The sequence below is a fragment of the Trachypithecus francoisi genome, unplaced genomic scaffold, assembly GCF_009764315.1.
Source record: "Trachypithecus francoisi isolate TF-2019V2 unplaced genomic scaffold, Tfra_2.0 Lachesis_group5, whole genome shotgun sequence".
In the NCBI taxonomy this organism is placed as follows: Eukaryota; Metazoa; Chordata; class Mammalia; order Primates; family Cercopithecidae; genus Trachypithecus; species Trachypithecus francoisi.
Genome location: NW_022681470.1, coordinates 10,818,224 through 10,836,983, shown reverse-complemented (window position 1 = coordinate 10,836,983; position 18,760 = coordinate 10,818,224). Strand labels below are relative to the sequence as shown.

The 18,760-nt window shown below is 36.8% G+C and overlaps 1 protein-coding gene across 8 annotated transcripts in view; it reads left to right on the top strand.

Annotated features, from left to right (window-relative positions):
• RYR2 (ryanodine receptor 2) overlaps positions 1-18,760 on the top strand; it is an 805,689-nt gene that overhangs the window by 673,336 nt on the left and 113,593 nt on the right. For all 8 annotated transcript variants that reach the window (XM_033200167.1, XM_033200166.1, XM_033200162.1 and 5 more), the window contains exons 67-72: positions 2,244-2,374; positions 6,368-6,688; positions 7,945-8,185; positions 8,567-8,654; positions 11,172-11,264; positions 18,532-18,702. In XM_033200167.1, coding sequence (XP_033056058.1) covers positions 2,244-2,374; positions 6,368-6,688; positions 7,945-8,185; positions 8,567-8,654; positions 11,172-11,264; positions 18,532-18,702 — 1,045 coding nt within the window. The remainder of the gene's footprint in view (positions 1-2,243; positions 2,375-6,367; positions 6,689-7,944; positions 8,186-8,566; positions 8,655-11,171; positions 11,265-18,531; positions 18,703-18,760) is intronic.

The window sequence follows — 18,760 nt, the reverse complement described above, 5'->3', positions numbered from 1 at the left end:
TGAACATTTTACTTTCATTTTAAGTAAACTCAATTTTCATATTATTTTATGGTTATGAATGATATTAAGGAAGTATAATTTATTGATATGTGACTTTATTTTTGACATGTTGGCTGTTTTCTGTTTTTCACTAATATATATATAAAGCTAGATCTATGTTCATAGATTCCACTGTATTTTTATACTTATTTCCCTTAGCTATATTCTCAGAATTTGGAATTGCAGGTGAAAGGGTATGCCTATATTACAGGATTACGGTACTCATTTCACTATGTTTTCAGAAAATGGATTCCATTTACATTCTCAAGTTTTAGAAGTGAATGCTAATTTCCTCACTTGTTCCTTACTCAGATTATCTTTTTTTTTTTTCGTGCTTGTGTATGTGATAATTAAAATATAAGATTCCTATTTATATTTTCAAATGCACTTTCCTGATTACTATCTACTTGCTATTTTTTTCATGTTTACCTTGCCATTTGTGTTTCTTTACTTTATGAATTGGCTTCTCTCATCTTGCATCTATTTTTCTATTACTGTATTGTCATGCTGATTTGTAATAATGCTTTTGTTTATTGAAATGATTAACCTCTTGCCTATTGTTTCTCCTGTTTTTGTGAGTTTTAGCATTTTTTTACCTTTATAGTGTTTATATATTAAAACTGTATGCAGATAGCACTTTATGACATGATAATGTTGAATTTTTATATAATCAAATTTTATGTAATTTTGACATAATCAAATCTATCAATTAGTTCATGTATGTTTCTTCCCCTTAGTTTTATGATTCTGGTAAGTTTAGACTACACATTTAGCGGTTAGAATTTCAAACATTTATTCTCCTAGACTTTACATGCTTCCAGTTCCTTATATTTAACTTTTTAATCCTATTGTTTGTATCCTAAATATTTATTAAATGTCAGATACTGGGATACAGAAGTAAACAAGATACTTCTCTGCTCTCATAGGTTTTATATCTGGTGGAGGAAACCAAACCAAAACAGACAAGCAAACTGATAAATATTACAGTGGCAAGGGATAGTTTATCCTATGAATAATCAGACAATTTAGAGAACAAGGTAGTCGAGAATGTATCTTTTAGAAGGCGACTTTCGAAGCTTATAACTTTTCTCTATGTAACAGAAAATAGGTAGAAGCTATATCAGGAAGGTCTGTGTCTAGTAGCTTCTATTTTCTCAGTGAAGAATGACTTGAGTCCTAAGCCAGACGATGGCTGAGAAAAGACATGTGGAAAGCTCGAGGAAAGTAGAGAATGTCTGGAATGATTATCTCTGAGATAAGAAGGGAATTTGCTAGAAATATATCTGAATTTTATTTCTCTTGGGTATTATGTAGGATTCAACTTAAAATTTTTAAAAATCATCAACCATATGTAAAGTAATCATTTATTAAATATTTATTTTATTCCCTGATGTAAAATAAGCCATCACATAGAGTAATATATTTACTAGATTACATTTAGAATTTCCATTCTGTTCTATTATTTGATTTTTTATGAATAAATCGGTATCATATAGCCTGAATTGTTAGTATTTTAAAAAATATTTTAATATCTGCTTTTTCAAACCCTCTAATTCCTTCTTACTGCTGTTGCTTTTGTTTTTGTCATTGTTGTTTTTGTGTATGTATTTATCTGGACAAAATTCGAGGTCATTTTTTTAGGTTCTGAACAACGTTTTGGTTTTTGGTGGCTTGGTTTTTAAATCTTTTTTGTGCAATTAATTTTGCAATTATAAAGTGATTGGGAAAAACAAAAAAAATAAAATTTCAAAGGTAAGGAAAAGACATTTTGATAAAAATAGATATTTAGAAAAAGTTACAGTGGAACTTTTTCTAAAGTATCTAAAAATATAGATATTTTAACATAAGTCATCCAAAAGAAACATTGATATTTCTGGAATACCAACACAGATTATCAGAATCAGTCTGAGAATCACTAATTGAAACAGAATTTTAAAGTGAATTAATGAAATAAAAGGACTAGTCCAATCAGATATGAGGAAAAAAGTTGACAGATAATTTTTTGCTAATAGATAGTTTAGCTTTTTTTCAAATGGTGAGGATATTGCTATTGAAAGCACGTGATGTTTAGCAATGCAGAAACTGGATTCCGACGTTAATTCATAGGAATATTATTCCTTTTAGGTTAAACTTGCTAATTGTAATATGACTTTTTTAGTTACTCACTTGGAAGACATTAAAACATAAGCATTTTCTACTTATAGGCAACGTTCTGCATTAGGAGAATGTCTTGCTGCCTTTGCTGGTGCCTTTCCTGTAGCATTTTTGGAAACTCATCTGGACAAACATAATATTTACTCCATCTACAATACCAAGTCTTCACGAGAAAGAGCAGGTAACACAGAAACATGTGCAGTGCTTTGAAATATGGAGCTAAAACTTGATATTTATCATATTGTCCAATAGTGATTTTTAATGAGCTGTTTCAGTTTACTATCTCCAATCTTGTTTGTTCTTAAATGTTATTGTTTGGTATTCTTTGTTTTTGGATACTATATTCAATTTCCCTAGTATTTCTGAAAGAAAATTAATTGGATTTCTTCTCAGTTAATGAGCCATAGACAAATTAAAACTCTTAAAAATAAGACAAAATAATAATCAAATATGGAAAAAATAAGTTGGTCTGATTTATGATTCAGTTATCTTTTATAGTTTGTCAGCAAGGTGTATGCTATTTTTATTACTTAGATTTTATGAATTTATACCTTTAATTATTTCTTTTTCACCAGATATGTCTACCTTATTAGGACAATTTTATTCCATGTGATTTTTTTAATAGTTGAAGCTTTTTTCATGAAAACACTTTAAAACATAAATCTGAGAGACAATCAATGACTTTAAATCTGCACCTGGCCCAAGTTTATGTGTCCCTAAGATTTATGTTTCCCTATATAGATAAAGAGAATCTACAGATCCTCACGATTCATGTTGCGTTTAGGAAAATCTGATTATTCACTGGGCAGATAGATAGGCCCATTTTTTCCACTGTCCCAGTTAAGAAAGCTTTTGAACCCTTGCTGATGGTTTCAATGCTTGGACTTTGAGAAGTTATTTGAATTATTAACTAGGATTTGAATTGACTTGGATATACAAATAATAAAGTATAAACTAGTTATTCTTCTAATCAGTACTTTCAAGCAATCAAAGCACAGTTCTCATAGCCTGAACACTACAAAAGTGATCTCTTGTAGAACATTTTTCCTGTTTAATGTCTTCTAAGTCTGATAAAGTTTATTATATTTTAGTTGTTTTCCAATAGCCCTAAAGAGCTCTCACAGTTTGGGCAAGGATTGTTTGCAGTTCACAAATTCATACCTGTTTATTAGTTTATTTCTCTGTATAACTCATGTTTTAATGGGAGCTGCTGGTTATACTGATTTTACAGTGAATTTCATGAAGTAAAGAATCTTTTAATAATTCATGTAATCATTATTTGACTATTTTATAATTCTGACTTTATATAAACATGAAGTTAAAGAAAAATATGTTGAATGTGCTTCATAATATTTTTCCACATAATTTCCACAATGTATTTGTAAGTAGTTAGTGAAAAATGGTTGTTTGAGCTCTTAATCTTCTGTGTAAACATATAAAGTTTGCCTTATTGAGGCTTTTGATCAGTTCATATTTTTACTATGAACCAATAATGAAGCAGATTTGTTATTTCATTACAGATAAGGAAATACACAAAGCAGATATTTTACCTGCTTACGTTTCTATAATATCATTTGCATAACAAAGTAAAGAAATTAAATGTAATGATTTCATCTTTTAGTCATTCAACAAATACTTGTTTGTGATGTACCCTGTGGTAGATGAGGGAGATACCATACAAAGATGAAGAAGACGATTTTTTTCCTCAGGGACTTTTTAGTGGCAGTCAAGGGAGAAAGATCGATAACATATGTGATAGAATTAAGAATAAAGAGCATTGGGGCCAGGACACAATGGCTGACACCTATAATCCCAACACTTTGGGAGGCTGAGGTGGGTGGATCACGAGGTCAGGAGTTCGAGACCAGCCTGGCCAACATAGTGAAACCCTGTCTCAACTAAAAATAAAAAATTATCCAGGCATGGTGCCAGGCCCCTATAATCCCAGCTACTTGGGAGGCTGAGGTAAGAGAATCGCTTTAACCCAGGAGGCAGAGGTTGCAGTGAACTGAGATCGTGCCATTGCACTCAAGTCTGGGCAACAGAGCAATGCACTGTCTCAAAATAATAATAATAATAAAAATAAAGAGCACTGGGGACAACAAAAAAGGCAGTTTTAGCCAAGAACACCTGGAAAGACTTCACAAAGCTGATACAAGATGAGTCTTGAAATTAGGAAGACTGAAACTCTGCTACATGAGGAGAAACTTCAAGCATTCTAACATGGTTGGAGATAGTGTTCAGGAGAGTAAAGGGTGAAAGATGAGACAATAATAGAAAGCCAGAAAGAGAGGAGGAAGGCTTTTTATGTCGGGTAAGGAGTGGGGACTATACCAGTGGCAAATAGAATCCTTTTACTGGCTTTAAAAAGGTAAGATGAGCCGGGCGCAGTAGCTCACACCAGTAATCCCAGCACTTATGGAGGCGGAGGCAGGCACCTGAGGTCAGGAGTTTGAAACCAGCCTGGCCAACATGGTGAAACCCCATCTGAACTGAAAATTTAAAAAAGTAGTCGGATGTGGTGGTGGGCACCTGTAATCCCAGCTACTCGGGAAGCTGAGCCAGGAGAATCTCTTGAACCCAGGAGGTGGAGGTTGCGATGAGCCAAGATTGTACCACTGTACTCCAGCCTGGGCGACAGAGCAGGGCTCTGTCAAAAAAAAAAAAGGTAAAATGAGTAGATGTGCATTTCAGAAATGTATCCTGACAACAGTAAGGAACATGAATAGCTATAAATCAGCAATTAGAATAGGTGGTAATTCAAGAGCAAGGTGACTGAGCAGGCCCCTTGGACAGCATGTATGTGTGTTGATTGTGAGAGCTCCTAGAGATAGAGTCATCTCGTGTGGCAGATGAGGGAGCATCACAGCCTAGACGTTCTCCCAGGTTTCTTGCCTGGGTGACTGACTGGATACTGTCCCCACCAAGTAGTGCATGTTCAAGATAGGCTGGAGAGAAAAGGAGAAGTTTAAATTTAGACCCATTGTGTTTTAGTTGCGCTTGAGACATCCAGGATGAGTCAGAACAGTTTCTAAGAAACATGGCTTTAGAGATATTAGCTTATAGCAGAAAGAATGGCCAAAATTGTCTAGATGAACATGCAAACCAAAAACAAGAAGAGGATCAAAGATAGATTCCTAAAGATAATCAGCATTTAAAAGTTTAGCAAGGGCCAGGCACGGTGGCTCACGCCTGTAATCCCAGCACTTTGGGAGGCCGAGGCAGGTGGATCACAAGGTCAAGAGTTCAAGACCAGCCTGACCAACATGGTGAAACCCCGTCTCTACTAAAAATACAAAAATTAACTGGGCACGGTGGTGCGTGCCTGTAATCCCAGCTACTCAGGAGGCTGAGGCAGGAGAATTGCTTGAACCCGGGAGGCTGAGGCAGGAGAATCGCTTGAACTGGGGAGGCAGAGGTTGCAGTGAGCCAAGATCGTGCCACCTCACTGCAGCCTGGCGACAGAGCGAGACTCCGTCTCAACAACAACAACAAAGTTCAGCAAGGAGAAGAGAGTCAGTAAGGACACTGACAACGTTCAGAGGGAGCCAGAAAGACTGGGTGCATTGATGTTAAGAAAGAAGGGAGTTTTAGGAAAAGGGAATTTGGTCAGGGATATGCAATGCCACTGAACGGTTGGAAAGATGAGTTGTAAAGTGTGATTTTGCTGCGCAGTGAAAAGCAGCTTTGTTCCTGCGGACGGAGAGTGCCTGGAAAGCTAAGTAATCCAGGAAAGATTTGAGTGTCTGCTGGGTAGGAGGTATTAGAGGGCTGAAAATACAGGCCTGAGCAAGGCATCGGGTATTCGGTGGAGCCATGAGTGGGGGACTTCAAAACTTCCTCAGAGACGGGGAAAGGAGGCCAGTGTGGAGCCAGTCATAAATGGCTTGTAGGTCGTGAGAGCAGCAAAGTTAGAGGAGGAAATATTTGATACTCTTGTTTGCTGTGAAGTGGGAGGAATGGCTGTTTTCTGGGAGTGATGGTACAGTAGGGACTTGGGGGAAACAGAAGCTTTGAAATAGCTACCTTGAAAAACAGGAGAAGGAGCCAGTTGAAAGCATGCCAGGCCTTGCTAAGTGTTGAAGTCCAAAATGCGATAGTTGCCTGTGGAAATCTGCCATATCATCTCAGTACTTTCTTTGAATATACCCCATTTTTATGTGTACCTCTCCAGCGCTCAGTTTGCCAACTAACGTGGAAGACGTTTGTCCAAATATACCGTCTTTGGAGAAACTCATGGAAGAAATCGTGGAATTAGCTGAGTCCGGCATTCGCTACACTCAAATGCCACATGTCATGGAAGTCATACTGCCCATGCTTTGCAGCTACATGTCTCGCTGGTGGGAGCATGGACCTGAGAACAATCCAGAACGGGCCGAGATGTGCTGCACAGCCCTGAACTCAGAGCACATGAACACACTTCTAGGGAACATATTGAAAATCATATATAATAACTTGGGGATTGATGAGGGAGCCTGGATGAAGAGGCTAGCAGGTAAGAATCAGAAGAAGACATTGCACCCCTTAAATCTGTTTTATTTCCAAAAGAATTTTAAATATATAAACTAGAATTTTCCCATCACAATTTTTATTAATATTTTCTTTACTCAAAAATAGGATTATTTGTCATGCTGTTTTTTAATGTAGATAAAAACAGGTATTGGGTTTATTTTAAATAGTTACTACTTTTAAGTAAGTATTTTTCTGACTTGTCAGTCTCTGTAAGATTAATCAATAAACACAGCAGGAAAAACTAATGATTCTATAGCCAGAGACAAAAATAAAACGTTCAACTTTTAGCAATCCACTTTTAGCCATCTGTGGTTAAACCAAAAAATGAGTAAACCAAAAAAATGTAGTCTAATATCTACAATTATTGCATTATTTATATTGAAAAGCTTAAAACACTCTAAGTATCCAATAACTAGAATATGGCTAAATAAGTTGTGTACATCTACATGCCAGAATGTTATGTCATCTTTAAATGTTAAAGTTCCAACAATGTTTTATGCCCTGGAAATCCACATGTTATGAAGGGCAAAATGAAGAGGTTTTAAAACAATGAATTCAGAATGTTATATGTGTAATATATATGTATATTAATGTATCTACTGATGAAAACTCCAAAGAAATGCAGCAATGACTTATTAATTTGGATAGATGTTTATGGTTGACTTTAACTTTTCTCTTGTGTTCTTTTCCCCAATGCATATATGTTACCTTCAGGGGAAAAATAATTTTAAAAAATGGCCTAATCAAGTTTAGAACTATTACTAATAACTATGGTTATTATTAAATAAGAGAGCAGTGTTCCATGTAATCTAACTCTTCCATTGGGCCAAGGATGGAGATAGTTAAAATGAGATAACTGCATATAGTCTCAGGTAGTAATTATGTAGCAGAGCTTGTTCCTATTCTAAGGGCTAGGGGAAATTTTTTCATTTGGGGATTTTATTTATTGTGTGAAAATGATTTCCAAAATGACTGAAAATCTTCTTTTCCATTCTAAATTAGCTATCAATCTATTCTAAAAACAAGATCATTGAATTCAACTCAGTAATCATTTTTTTGTAATAGCAACTGTGCAATTAGAGCTTGGACTAGAAAAATGGCTGAGGCATGAGCTGTACCCTTAAGGAAGTCATGTGCTGGAGAAGGAGGCTTTAATCATGTTGCAATTAGAATTATAATCTATCATCATTTTAATGAATGGTTATACAGAGCAGAATACTAATGTCTGTCTTTAAACAGTGTTTTCCCAGCCTATAATAAATAAAGTGAAACCTCAGCTCTTGAAAACTCATTTCTTGCCGTTAATGGAGAAACTCAAGAAAAAGGCAGCCATGGTAGTGTCTGAAGAAGACCACCTGAAAGCCGAGGCCAGGGGGGACATGTCAGAGGCTGAACTCCTCATCCTAGATGAGTTCACCACGCTGGCCAGAGATCTCTATGCCTTCTACCCTCTCTTGATTAGATTTGTGGACTATAACAGGTATGATCAAAAGTAATTTAGTAATTTCCCCAATTCAGTGATAACCTTTCTTGACTCACGTGTCCTTCTTGAATCGCTTCATTCACTATTTGGCCATGAGCTTGTTGGTAATTATAATATAATTAATTGTTTATAGGTAAGTTGATTTTCAGCTTAAAATTAAACGCCTTAAAATCAAAGTTGGTCATTTCATTCTGATTTTGCATGTAAAAGTAAACAGTTTGACAGTTATGATGTTTAAATTTTTTTTTAATGTTACAGCTCTATGCTGAAACCACCATGAGCTCTGTGGTCAGTACATTTAACTTTAGGAGGGTGATTTTTTTTTAAATTAACTTTAAGGAGTAGCTGTGAAACCGCTTTATTTATTATGTGATCCAGGGCAAAGTGGCTAAAGGAGCCTAACCCAGAAGCAGAGGAGCTCTTCCGCATGGTGGCAGAAGTGTTTATCTACTGGTCGAAATCCCATGTGAGTGTGAAAATATTGACAGATCACGCCTACTGTTTGGTAGGCACCTGCCTACTTGCCTCCTAGGTTTCCTGTAACAGTTGAGGAGAGAGAATAGGTTCCCCTGAGGAGTCTGAGGGCATGTAAACCCTCTTTTGAGTTTTGCAATTTATCTTCTTAAAAAAATCACAGGAATTTTTAATTGCACTCCATAAACATATGTTAAATTTGCCTCTAAATTTTAGACTAATATTGACGTTACATAAAGATGTACTATTTTTACTATCTAGCTTTCCCTGTCTCTTGGCATTTTGTTCTCTTAATATGCAGTACTCAGTTTGAGATGTGCTTCAATAGACTAGTGATTTCCAACAATAACACACACTCATATTACTTGTAAAGGTACCGCTTCCATAAATTTGTTTTATCTTCACACACTTTACATCTATAGGAATTTAGTTTGGCTCACATTTTAGAATCTGTTGGCTTTTAAAATAAAGCTTTTTCTACTGACAATCCTGTTTATAGAATTTCTAAAGTACACATTTGGTGAATTTTCACTATTTTGTATAGTGCAAGTGGAACTATACATTTTTAAATCGAAAAGATTTTAATCATAAGAATTGTATAGTATTCTATCATAAGAATTGTGTAGTGTTCTATCATTTATTTTCAGTAACTAGCAGAATATAGGTAATTCAGCACTGATGATTATCCTGAATTATTTTAAAAGTTTAGAATTTTTATATCAATTATAATTCTATGTCACTCTGTAAATGGGAGACAGAAAATAAAAATAAAAATTTCAACCTCAGTTTTATCATCTGAGATATCTTACCAGTTCATCAGACTGTAAAATATTATGTGTTCAAATCAAATTACTTTGGACACATAATATTTTTAAATTATTCACATTTAATATTTGGGATAATAAATATTATTTATTGCCTACATCTGAGGAGTCTGTCAAACTTAATAGGAAACTTTGTATCTTTATATCTTCACAAAGATACAAATTTATTTATCCTATGTAACTCATGTTTGAGGGATGCAATAGATCAGCCAAGGTATTCTGAAGGAAAATTCAAAATCCACTCTAAAAAGATAGATTAGATATGTAGATAGATAGACAGACAGACAGATAGATGATAGATAGATAGATAGATAGATAGATAGATAGATAGATAGATAGAGCATGCCCAGTGACAGGTGGGAACATTGCTTGACTTCAGGAGTTTGAGGCTACAGTGCCATATCATTGCAAGCTGCATCCCAGGCTGGGTGACGGAGCCAGACCCTGTCCCTAAATACATACATGAATGAATGAATAAATAAATACATTTCAGAAGAAATCAGTCCATTTTGAGCTGCCAAAGAACAACGATGAAGTTTTGCTTTTTGCCTCTTGTTTTTCCTGTTGAGTTACTTCACCTAGAATGCCTAATGGGAAAATAGCGGGAGCCCAGGAAAAAATTATTAAAAACTGTATGTTTTTACGGTTCGCGGTGGCTCACGCCTGTAATCCCAGCACTTTGGGAGGCTGAGGCAGGCGGATCACGAGGTCAGGAAATCGAGACCATCCTGGCTAACACGGTGAAACCCCGTCTCTACTAAAAATACAAAAACTAGCCGGGCGAGGTGGCGGCACCTGTAGTCCCAGCTACTTGGGAGGCTGAGGCAGGAGAATGGCGGGAACCCAGGAGGCGGAGCTTGCAGTGAGCTGAGATCCGGCCACTGCACTCCAGCCTGGGCGACAGAGCGAGACTCTGTCTCACAAAAACGAAAACAAAAACAAAAAAACTGTGTATTTTTATTTGAAGAACTGAAAATCTTCAGCTTCCTCAGTCATTAAAATGCCGAAGAAGTGTCTTTAGATTTAGGTCCAAGAGGAAAGTTTGGAACAAGGGTATTTATCATAATCAGTAAGTTTTCAGATGAACGTCTAATCATACTTTCAAGAATAAGGAAAAATATCTGAATATGTACTTTTGAATCTCATGGGCATATATTAATATAAACATAAATTGGCTAATGTGTTATGTTTTTCCCCAAATATTTAAAGATAAATTGATCTTGCCAGTCTTTTTATGTTCCCAAATTAAAAGGGAATAAATAATGATATGGTATTTTAAAAACAGGTAAACAATCTGACAGAATAGAAAGTTACATCATAGTTCTATGCGTCCTTGGAAAGTCTATGTTAATTAATCTCAGGAATCAGTATATGCCTTTCACCAGCTAATCAGGGGTTTGAATATTCATGCTACTCCTTGGTAAACGTATTATCTTGCTATTACATTTTCTGAACCTTAGTTTTCCCATCTTTGCAATGTGCATATTCATATCTAGTTCACAGAACTGTTGCTCCTAGCCAGGTACCCTCATTAGATACTCAAGAAATACTTGTATCCTTTTTTGATGTTTCTTATATATCAAATTAATACTTATCTCTGTAAAAGCTTGTAGGTTCTGTGTAACCTCTAATTACAAAGACTTCTTTAAGTGGTCTTAACTGAAATTTCCTTTGCAACTTCTCAGAATTTCAAAAGAGAAGAGCAGAACTTCGTTGTACAGAATGAAATCAACAATATGTCTTTCCTTATTACTGATACCAAGTCCAAGATGTCCAAGGTATGACTATAAACTGTTTCACTCTTCTAGAAAATATCCGAATGTGACTTTCATGAATTGACCTTTTTTTTTTTTTAGATTTTCGAAGATTTGTAACTGGAATCTGATAGATTGGTAATGTTATGAATTGGTTAAAACACGCAAGCTGTTTTAAGGTTACCGGAATTTGTCTGAATCAGGCGTGGTTAAGACATGCAGATGGGAAATGACTGTTATGGAGGAAGGCATTTCTATTGACAGATCCCTGGAAACAGGAGGCATGCCATGCCAAGCAGGGCCCCTGGGGAGGGGTCAGGGTTGGTCAGGAGGCAGAGAAAGCAAGGAGAAGACGTGGGTGAGAGCTTGCCTCATGGTCTGCACTGGAAGGAATGGACAAGGCATGGCAAATGGGTTTCTGATTGGCTAATTTGAATAATTTTCAGGGGCTCCACATCAAAGAGGCTGTTCTTGGTTGCCTGGTACCTAGTCCCAGAGTGATAAGGGCAGGTGGATAGTAGCCGAAAGTATAAGAGCCCCATGGGGGAGGTGGGGGTCAGTGTGGACTCTGGATTAGTTGATTTGTATACAAAAAGCAAGCTTCCCAGACCAAGGAACCCATTTCTTTCTCTAGGAATTGCCTAACCATGGGAGGAGCTGCTGTCTCCCCAGGATTAGCAATTCTCCAAGATGTCAGAGCAACAGAATAAAGACATGCTTCACACACGCACACACACACACACACACACACACACACCACACCCCACTCACAAAATTATCAGTCAGCATAATGCGTGTTTAACACGTCAACACTATGTACCCATCAAGTGTGAATATGTGTGTGCTAATGTGTACCAAATAAACAGACCTCAAAATAAATTCACTGCATTATTTAAAAGCCACATGGACGAATTCCAGGTTCTCACACATGAAGTAGGAAGTATCTTTCCAGATTTTTGTTTTCTCTATCGTATTGGGGAGGGGAGGAGCTTCCATTTACAGCATTTTTAAAGGGCTTTGTATATTTAATTCCTGCTAAATAAGAAATAAATATATTACATGTGGTAACATTTGGCAGCCAAATGGCCAAAGATCCAAAAATGAGTGGTACTCAGGCAGAGGAAATTAGCCTCTACTTACTCAATACATTCTGGCAACAGAGTAGCTTGGGGACACCCACTCCATTGACCTCCAGAAGTCACCCGATCCTCAAGCCTGCTCTGTGATCTGCCACCAGGGAAGTAGAATGGCATTGCTTGATAGGCCTAGTTTTGTTTAGAGTTTTGAATGCCATGTGTTTGACCCGATGGCACATGAACTAGAAGCTAATGCCAGGAGAAGTCTGTGTATTCCTGTACAGACATCCTTTTCCTTCTTTGCCGTCAGTCGAGTCCAGTGATTCTCAAAGATGCTCTCAAAGCACTGCACATTGTAGAACGTAGAGTGAGACATCCATAAACATTGGCTAATAGTAACACAGTTTAGTCTTATTTGCAAGAAGAAAAAAGGGAAGTAATGGATAAGAGCCTCTTAATTTTAACATTTCTGACCCACAAATTTTCTCAAACTAAAAAATTGAGTTTTTTTTTTTTTTTAACATATGACTTATAGTACTCTGAGACAAAACATATAGAAAATGATAGTAATTCTTAGGGCTTTGGGAGGTTGAGGTGGGAGGACTGCTTGAGGCCAAGAGTTCGAGACCAGCCTGGGCAATGTAGTAAGACCCTATCTGTACAAAATATGTTAAAAAATTAGCCAGGTGTGGTGGCATACACCTGTAGTTCTAGCCACTTAAGGAGGCTGAGGTGTGATGATTGCTTGAGCCCAGGAGTTCAAGGCTGCAATGAGCTATGATCACATCATTGTATTCCAACTGGGGCCACAGAGTGAGACCATCTTTATAAAAAAGAAAGAAAGAAAGAAAATAATAGTAATAAAGTTGAAATTTTTAGAAATTACTGATTATACTTAGCTTCTTTATTTTTAAAAGTTTAAAAAAATTACTTGTAATTTTATATCATGTAGGTATAATACACTTTTTTTTTGCTTGAAATAATGTTTCTAGTTCAAACAATAGAGTCAACACATTCATGTTTTATATTGTTTTGCTCAAGAAATCATGATGTCCACGTGTTTCAGTATGTGGATAGATCTGAGAGTAATTATGTCTGCCATAGAAGCACAGGAACTGCAGTTTTTCAGCATTATTGGGGGGCTCTGCTGAACCTGGATGGCATGAAGGACCCAAGCCTAGTGTCGAGAGTGGTTAACAGGAGGATTGCCATAGGTGTTACCTGTGAGGCGGAGTGGATGCAGAATTGTTTCCCCCGTAATACTGAGAAGGGAGGGATGCCCAGTGCTTCAGGGATTCTTGTAACAAGATCTCAAACCATCTGCCTGAGGCGTCAAAGCAGCAGAGAGAGCCGCCCTGCAGAGTTCTCAAGGAAAAAGGAACTCCTTTCGAACAGATTTAGACCAAATGCAAGTAGAAACAGGAACCAGAGGACAAGTGATTCCTATCAGTCTTCAGCCAGTCACTCAAGCAAGGGGTAATCACTGTTTGTATGCAGTGCCGGTTCCAAAACTATTTTCTAAATAGAAAATAGATTGAAGCCAGCAGGCCAGTCTAGAATATGGTGATCTGGGAGAGAGGACCTCATTTTGACGTAGAGCAAAATGTACATAGCTCACAAGGCAGAGAGAGGCCAGTGCCTAGAAAATTGGCCATAAGGAAAGAAAGTGACCACCTATGTATGGCATGGAAACCCTCAGGGATATGTGTAATGATGGTGATCACTGTGAAAAGTGGACCTTAGTTTACTTTTACTCAGTATGTCAGTTTGCATATGACAGAGCTATATGTATTATGATGCAAAAGTAAACCCAGTGTTTGCTATTACTTTCAATGGCAAACACTGTGATTACTTTTGCACCCACAGAATAGCATATGACTGCTTTCCCTACAGCGAAGCCTTTCTCTTTCTGCTTTCCCATGTGCCCTCTTAGCCCTTGATTTCTCCTAGCAGAGCACGTGGCCCCTTGTTCTGCAGCCCATCTGTGACTTAAATATCTCTTCCTCAAGGGCAGGAAACATATGTCATTCACTTGGTAACTCTAAAGCTCAATGCAGTGCTTGGTGCCTAGTAGCTACCTAATTAATATGGACGAAATAAATTTTGATTTTAAAGAATTTATAAATGTGGTCATTGGGCTTTTAAAAAATGTATCTTATTTTACTTTGCGTTTACTGACTCACTGTTGCAGTGGTACGAAATCCACAGTGGCACCACATTATATGGCTAGCATTGCTGAAATTTGTAATAACATGTTTGAAATTTTCCTAACTTGTCTTATGAAACTTGGGGTTTGTGTAACTTATTTTAGAAAACATAGACCAGGCCAGGCACGGTGGCTCACGCCTGTAATCCCAGCACTTTGGGAGGCCGAGGCAGTCAGATCACCTGAGGTCAGGAGTTTGAGACCAGCGTGGCCAATGTGGTGAAACCCCATGTCTACTAGAAATATGAAAAATTAGCCTGGTGTAGTGGCGGGCACCTGTAATCCCAGCCACTCAGGAGGTCGAGAACAGGAGAATCGCTTGAACCCAGGAGGTGGAGGTTGCAGTAAGCCGATATTGTGCCATTGCACTCTAGCCTGGGCAACAAGAGGGAAACTCTGTCTCAAAACAAACAAACAAACAAAAAACAATAGATAGATAGATAGATAGATAGATAGATAGATAGATAGATAGATAGATAGCATTTATTACAGGTTCTCTGTGTTTATTTGTAGGTGTGAGAAAAGGTGGGTTTTGTCTGTTGCATTACACAATTGTACTCTATTTTTTTCTTAAGATTTCATTTCCTGTTGAAATGTAATCACAGGCCTTGGACATTTAAAGCTAGGCTCATTTTTATAATTACTATATCTAAAATACAAAAAGGTAGCTTTTTGTGGGTTTTTTTTTTTTTTTTTTTGGTAGGCTATTTCATTGTAGGAATATTAGAACATTTTTTGTAAGTTCTCACAGAAAGGTCCTGTGAAACCAGCACTTTGGGAGGCCGAGACGGGCGGATCACGAGGTCAGGAGATCAAGACCATCCTGCCTAACACGGTGAAACCCCGTCTCTACTAAAAAAAAAAAAAAAAAAAAAAAGAAACCGATTAAAACTGTGCTTCCCGTTCATAATGTGGTAAAGGAAAGAGCTTGGCTTTCAGAGGCAGATCAGCCTGGAGTGCTGACTCTGCCACTTCATAATCCCTTCACTCATCTGAAACCTCACTGTTGGTAGCAGCAAAATGCTTGTCATGTTGCTTACCTTGATGGAGGCTTGTAAACATCAGAATACTGTGTGTATTGTGCCTCGCAGATTGTAGGCATGCAACAAATTTTAACAGATATGAATTGTAGTAACAAATTGATAAAGTTAAAATGCAACTGGTTATCTAACAATCATATAGTTAATAAGTACTTAGTAAACATATTAGAGAAAGAAATTGATAGGATAGTCAAAGATGTCAGAGGTAAGCGAGGATTTGAATAGGTATTGAAAAATTAGTCTTTTCTAGATGGGTCATGAGGAGAGAGGGTGGTAGAGTCTGCTACTATCCCATTTTATGCAGCCATAGCACTGCTTTTGCTCAAGTCTAATAGTATCTTTGAAGAAGAGTCTGTTTGATGTCTTTCTTATTTTCCTGGTCCAGTATTAAATTTAAGACTATTTTATGTGAAATCGTTACAGTCATATTTGTATGTTTGTGGGTGTGTGAGAGAGATTGGAGGCAGAAGCAGAGGTTGACTGACTGATTGATTGCTTGATTGATTTAAGAAAGGGCTCAGGTGGCCGGGCATGGTGGCTCACACCTGTTATCCTAGCATTTTGGGAGGCCGAGGTAGGTGGATCATGAGGTCAGGAGTTCAAGACCAGCCTGACCAAGATAGTGAAACCCCATCTCTGCTAAAAATACAAAAATATTTAGCCAGGCATGGTGGTGGGCACCTGTAATCCCAGCTACTCGGGAGGCCGAGGCAGAGAATTGCTTGAACCCAGGAGGTGGCACTGCAGTGAGCCAAGATCGCACCACTGCACTCCAGCCTAGTAACAGAGTGAGACTCCGTCTCAAAAAAAAAAGAAAAGAAAAAAGAAAAAGAAAAAGCACTCAGGTGATTGATTTAAGAAAGGACTCAGGTTATCCCACTTCCCTTCTTAAATATGCCCACATATGGGCCATGTTATTACATCTTCATAACTGATCCAAATGCTCAGATTGAAAATGAAAAAGTGTGCAAGTTCATTCGCTTTGGCGGCTCTGTTTAAATTATCGAGCAGCTCCTATGAGCAAGGCACAGTGCTTGGCTCTGAATACAGAGAAAGGACAAAACAGGTTTGGCAGCTGCCCCAAAGGAGCTACATAGTTTGGCAAGGAAATAGGCACTAAACAAATGAACAAAAAATACCCAATATATGTGTACAGGAGTATATTTTATTGCTTATAGATTTAATTTCCTCATATTAACAGTGATATCACCCATAAATGTTCAAATATTTACTACTCTTTCCAGTTCTAGATTTCTTCTGGGGTGGAAAGCAAAATTATTGTTTGTGTATAAGTAGGAATTCATTTACCTAGTATTACTCAAAATTGAGTAATTTGTAGATGCGTTTAGTGTTGATTATTTTTATTATAAGCTCACAAATATTTATAAATATTAAACCAGATATAAGCTCCTTCTGCCTCTACGACCATAAAACCAAAAGAACTTTCCAGGTTAAAATCAATGAAAACTCTTAACACCAACAAATTTAGACTAGGAAAACTCCAAACCAATACAATTTAGGCTACATTGGGGATGTTGCTTTGCTGAAACTAAACTACCAGTATTGGACAGAAGTATGTTTGTATAATTTGTATCAATTTGCTTAATTTTTCGGGTAGTGGTTCTTCATTTGGGTAATTATTTTTATCATTTTAGTTATGTTGTCGTTTGAACAAAGAGCCCATTTTAAATGACTGATCCATTTTTTAATGAATTAACAACTTAACAGTACAAATTATTCATCATGTTTTTCCTAATGAACTTACTCAGAATAATCTCTTACAAGTTGGTACATATAAAAATGGGATTCATACAATAAGCACATCTTTTTGGAACAGAAGTGTGATTCTTACTGCTGTGGTTCAGAAAATTATAGGTTTAACGTAACATATCAATATATAGTATAATTATTACATAATAAATGTTATAACGTAATACATAAGCTACCATTGCTGTATGGTGACTCGTTTCACTACTCATGCTATCCTAAAAATATCTTTCAACCTCATGCTATGATATATTTTACCTTCTGTTGAGTAAAACAGATCACTTGTATATTAAATTCTATTTTGTTTTTTTTTATCAGTAGCCCAAGACTATTACAATGTATTTATATTTGTAAATATTAAAACATTTTTCATTATCATTTCATTATCATGGAACTATGTTGCAAGTTTGAATTCCTGCTACCAAATATTCGACATGCACAAATAAGTGGATGTGGCACAATTATTTTCATTTTGACATTAGAACATGCCCTCTTGATAGAATACTCATTACCCAGTGAAAATTAGACTCTGTCATTTAAGGTGACCCTGTGTTGCTAGCATAAGCCTCAAAAACATCCTGAGAGAGCCCTTGAGTAACATGGCAGTATTCAATTGTAAACTGGTTATCCAGATAGTCCTGAGTATTTATGAAATTCCGATGAGTATATTACTTCTATTTCTATTAGACAGGAACTGAGGCTCTAAGAAGACAAGTTTGCAGACTGTATAAAAGGAAATTTTGTAATTGTTCTAGATATATTAGATCACACACACACACACACACACACACGATATACATGTATACATATTTCAAAGCAAGCATTTGTCAAAGGAAAAATAAGCCCTTTATTCTTATATTTCTTTTTTAAGCATTGAAAATTAGAAAGCACACAATATCTAAAATTACTATAGAATTTTTATATATTTATCTGCTTCCCTAAAATTACAATTTTCATTTTTCTTCTAAAAATTACATGGGAATGCATACCAGTGAATTATAATAGGAATCTGAGGGTAGGACTTAAAATTAGCAAAAGGTGCTAAGATGGGAAGAGAAAAATTATTCTCAAGATAGGAAGATTTTCAAAACTAGGGAGCAGCAGAAAATAAGGAAGACGAAGTGACAAGTTAGAGAAGAGTCGTAGTGGTTCTACATGTGAGAGAAGCAGGTTCAGATCCCAGCACTTCTCTTGTTCCATAGGCAGCTGTTTCTGATCAGGAAAGGAAGAAAATGAAGCGCAAAGGAGATCGGTATTCCATGCAGACCTCTCTGATTGTAGCAGCTCTGAAGCGCTTACTGCCCATTGGGTTGAACATCTGTGCCCCAGGGGACCAGGAGCTCATTGCTCTGGCCAAAAATCGATTTAGCCTGGTAAGTCTCCTTTTCACCCCAGCAGTAATGATCGTCTGACCTCCGGACTCCCAGTGTT